Here is a 5,016-nt window from a genome sequence, read left to right on the forward strand (position 1 = left end):
AAACGTTGAATTTTCAGTTTATTTTTTACGTACGGGAATTAAAAGAAGTCATTTGGTGCTAGATCCAGGACTATATGGCGGATGACTCATCAAATCGATGTTTTGAGTACTCAAAAATGCAGTTGTTTGAGCCGATGTGTGAGAGCTCGCATTGTCGTGGTGATGGGTGATCCGTCGACAACGGTTGAATTTCCTGATTTCTTGGAAGACAACTGGCAAACAAATTGTTGTGTACCACTCAGAATAGACTGTTGTGCGTTGTTCTAGAGGTTTGGTTGCGATATATCCAGTTTTTCCGAAAAAACATGCGACCATTTGCTTGGAAGTGCTTCGTGCGTGAACAACTTTGGTTGAATTCGGCTCATCTTGAAACACCCATACAGTCGATTGCAGTTTAGTTTCGGGCTCATTCGCGTAAATCCACGACTCCTCACCTGTCACGATATTAAAGACGAGTTTTGAAGCACCGCAATCGTATTTTTCGAGCATTTCTTCCGGCCAATCGACACGAGTCTTTTTTTGAGTGATTGACAAATTGTGTGGAATCCAACACGAACAAATTTTTTTGACAGTTAAATGTTCATGCTATATTAAGTATATGCTGGTCCCAGTAATACCTAAGGTTGTCTCTATCTCACAAAAAGTCACATGACGATCTTGCAATATCCGTTCAAGCACAGCATCAATGTTTTTCAGAACAACAACTGATTTTGGACGACCTTCACGAAATTCATCTTGGAGTGAACTCCGATCACGATTTAATTCTCCAAACCATCAATAAATACTGATCATTGATGGAGCTTCATCACCAAAAGTTGAATTAAGTTCATTCATGCAATACTGCTGTGTCAATTCACGTCGAAAGTTGCAAAAACTAATCGCACGAAAATTTCCATAACCCAATTCCACAATTTGGCGGACATTGACACTTTTAAAATTTTTTTAACAACACAAATAGCGCTCGTATTTCAACACGTTCTGAGTATGTATAACCTCAAAAACGTCAAACTTTACGATAAAATTGTTAGTTGGTAGATTGCATCACCAGTTTTTTCAAATCCCGAAACTTAAAAGGCAACCTACGTATTAATGGATCAGTTTTCGTCTTTATCGTTATTCGCATTACATCGAGATTGCTCTCAGTTCGATCGCCATCTACGATGCTATGCGAATAACGACACCAAATTGCAAAACATAAACAAAGCTGCAGATGATGCTTGGCCCGAATATCGACGATACACGAGAGACCAGTGATTACCGTTAGTTCTTGCGGATGGCCCGTCTTTTCATCGAGCTGCTACATTGCGGACAGTACCACTTGCCCTTGGGGGAGGACGTTATATTAACGCACGGATAGTGGAACCACTCGAATGGGCACTGTAAAATAAAGGTGAATTTCAAAATAGAACCGACACCAGCGCTGGCACAGTGTCATAGCTTTCCGTTGACATCGGTTAGCAGTACTTACGTCTTCGTTGTCACAGGCCACCATGTCGCCGTAGGAAACTTGATTGCAAATGCAGTAACGAGGTTCGTTTGGATCGTAAGACCACTCACCTTCGGGCGTTTGTTGGACCACCATCCCAGACTCTTTCAGGACGACCGAGCCAGAGGTGCTGGAGCCGCTGGAGGCAGTCAGGGTGGTGCTACCGGCGCCGCTGATGCTGTCGCCTTTGGTGTCTTCACCCCGATTGCCGTCCAACGAGCTGACCGACGATGTTGACACTGCGGTTGCAGTGGAGGAGTGCAGCAGTGCCATCGCCGATGCCGTATTCGCAAGAACACCAGAAGCCGACGATCCAGCGGGACCAGCAAGGAACTGCTGCTGTACCATCTGCAAGTGATGGTGCTGCTGCTGTTGCTGTATTTGCTGGAATTGTGTTCGCTGCTGTGACTGCACATGGATCACCTGCCGTTGTAAGTTGTGCGGAGTTTGCCCAGGGATATAGCGGCGCAATGTAGGCTTCGTGATAGTTTTCCATCCTGAGCGCGTTTTCAACGTGGGCTGCACCGGCACTGGCGCCAATGGTAACGAATGGGACCCGTCTTGCGCCTGCATGAGCTGCGGATGCGCGAGTGTCTGCATAGGCAGCTGCTGCTGCTGACCCGACTGCTGCGATGTTGCCGGAACCGGTTGCTGCGGTTGTTGCTGCTGCAGCAACTGCGGTGTCAATGACTGCAGTGATTGCAGCGACTGCTGGAATAGTTCCTGCAGCTGCTGTGGGTGCGTTAGTCGTTGCTGCGCCTGCTGCGGTGCCGTCGGTAAGAGAATGTGCTTCTGCTGCACATTCTCGATGTTGTCGAGCTGCTGAATTTGCTGAGGAAGCAGCTCCTGTTTCATCGCCGCCGGCTGCTGCTGTCGGACCGCGAGCTGTTGCAACATCGGTTGCTGCGATACTGGCTGCAGGTGTTGTAAAGGAACTTGCGTGTTTGAATGGTGCAGATTTATTTGCTGCTGCACCGCGATTGGCCCATTGGTGCCCATTATGTACGGTTCCAGGGTAGATCCCTTCTGCTGCTGTTGTGGCTGCACAAGCGATTGTGTTACTTGGACCGTTCCAACCTGCTGCTGTTGCTGTTGTTGTTGCTGCAACGTGGTTGTTTGCTGGCCTAGAATTGCAAACGGCGTTTGATTCGACAGAGTGGTGAGTATCGGTGTTACGATCGAATTGCTAGAAAGCAAGGTCGTGGTAGTTGTGCCCTGCACACCACCCGCCGCAGAGTTTGCAGTGTTTGGCGTGCTCGTAAGATCTTTCTTCTTCGTACGTCGCTGGTTCGAGAAAACGCTCGACTCTCGCTCGACTCCCTGCATGCCGTTGTGTGTGGCCCCCGCCAGCTCACTATTGACCAGCAGCTCTTGCGATCCCTTTGCGCCAATCACTTCGTACGATGCCTTCAGACTGCCCGTTTGACAACCCTGCTGCATTTGTTGCGTTTGCGCAATCGCCTGGCTTGCAGCGGCAGCAATAGCAAATCCTGCCGGAGAAAAATTTGGCAAATTATAGGATATGTTTGAATTTGGAAGACGAAGCGTGCGCACCAACATTCATAGCAGGAGGGACGACGATCGTGCCCGACACAATACTGGCAGGTACCGCCGTGCCCGGGGTCGTCGGACGAATGTGCACATTCATGATCGGAGCAACATTCGATGCGCTAGCTCCGGATGCAGCAGCGGCACGCTTTTCGGCAGCAGTGACGGCCACGCTCTCACGACGCTTTACCGGCTCCGACTTGTAGCGACTATCCGAGCGCCCGGAAGATGTTCCGGAGTACGAATGATGGACGTCATAGAAGGGGTTTTCCTTCTGGTTCGTGCCACCGTTCGACAAAGCGTTGCTGTCGACCTCTAACGAACGTTGTTCTAGTATTTCTGTGATGCCATTGTGATCCGCTTCCAGCTCACACTTGAATTTGTACAGCTCGGTGTCGAGACGGCGCATATATCGTTCAACCACATCGTACATCTGCCCTGCCAGTTGTATTTTTTCATCAGAATCGTCCAGCACGCGGTTGTAGCCGCCTCGAATTGCGTTGAACTCTGCATCCGCCACTGCAGTTGGTAGTTTCCTTTCGTAACACTGTTGAAACAGTGAACGGGCCCGTTTATCCAGGGAATCAGTGTTATCTGCAGAAGCGCGAGAGAAAATGTATAAATATTTGCTTCCAAATACTTTGTGATACCACCTACGTACTTTGGACGGTCAAATCCATCTCACGCATTTCCGTGAACCCATCCCGAAGCTCCTGGGGTAGATGCTCGATCACTGGAATCGAATAAAAAAAGATACGATAGTTACTACTTATTTTTACATTTTCTAAAATTGCACCAACAACTTTCATTTTGTGACGGAAGCTTGTCATGGAAAGTGAATCCTGTCAGAATAAAGTTATAGTTTGTATTAAGGAAAACTTTGGAAGTGAGTATAGTTGCAATATTGGGTAATAATTTGTTGAATTTGATTGTTGGTAGATGGCCTTTGCTGCGAGCTTGATGACTGCAGACATCTTCAGATACTTTTGCTTACGCATCGTGGATTTATCTTTGTTACTTAATTAGGCGTCATGATTTTCAACATACTTTCAAGGCAATCCTCCAAATGTTGCATTTTGGCTGAAAACTTTCCCAATACTACACTCGAACAAACTAAACCTGCATTCAGCTTCTGGTAACGTCGCAGGCCGAGCAGGAAAATAACTTCTTCTTCTTCTTTCGATATGCGAGTCGGGGTATATCCTCCTACGCTAAGTCGAACAATTTGTTCCCTTACACGTAATCAGAGGCGTACCAACTCTGTCCGAACTCCTATGAAGGGGCTCGTCCTTTAGGACCGGCTAATAATAGCCATATGTCCACCCGCCGCCCACGGGAGGGATAATTCCTTCCGTTGTCAGGACACAAGAACTCGTGGTCCGCTTGATTGACTCAAACAGAACGAGATGTGCGGCAGCTAGGATTTGTCTGACCTGAGCTCCAGCTCGGCGTCACCACGCGGTCGTGCCGTAACCTTACTTTTCCGCTAACCCTTTCAGGAAACTTATGCACTGCTAACATCCGCTCTGATGCACTACCGAACTGAAACTGCAGGAAAATAACACTTGCTGAGAACAATTTGACAGTCGATGTCGATGACAGTCGATAAAAATGGATGGATGTTCAGTCAACGCTCATATACACAGCATAGTTCACTTCTCTACGAGACTGACACGGGGTCCACACTACAGCGCGACATCCCGTTTCACCGTGCGTTTACACGGGCTTGCGACACTATTACGACCGGATTTTCTGCGACAGATTTGTGCTCACAAGAAGTGTCAAATTAATTAAAAGTAGTCCAAATCAGTCATCTTGCATGTCAAAAGTGTCGCAGAAACTTCCGCCGGCACCGGGTCGCGGCGTTGGACGATCTGGCCAACGTTTTCGTCGCAACTTTCTGTGACATTACAAAAAGACCGTTATTTGTATGTAAAAATGGTCATTGTCGTGGTTTGTTCGACGAGAAAGAGTTTTGATAT

General features: G+C 47.6%; 1 protein-coding gene across 1 annotated transcript; it reads right to left on the reverse strand.

The window, feature by feature from the left end:
* Positions 1–1,260: 1,260 nt before the first annotated feature.
* LOC131293753 (inhibitor of growth protein 3-like) lies at positions 1,261–4,109 on the reverse strand. Its single transcript, XM_058321818.1, is given in 5 exon segments — positions 1,261–1,377; positions 1,469–3,010; positions 3,012–3,628; positions 3,696–3,767; positions 4,082–4,109. Coding segments are annotated over 5 exon segments (2,376 nt in total).
* Positions 4,110–5,016: the final 907 nt, after the last annotated feature.

The sequence above is a fragment of the Anopheles ziemanni genome, chromosome 2 (genome assembly GCF_943734765.1).
Source record: "Anopheles ziemanni chromosome 2, idAnoZiCoDA_A2_x.2, whole genome shotgun sequence".
In the NCBI taxonomy this organism is placed as follows: Eukaryota; Metazoa; Arthropoda; class Insecta; order Diptera; family Culicidae; genus Anopheles; species Anopheles ziemanni.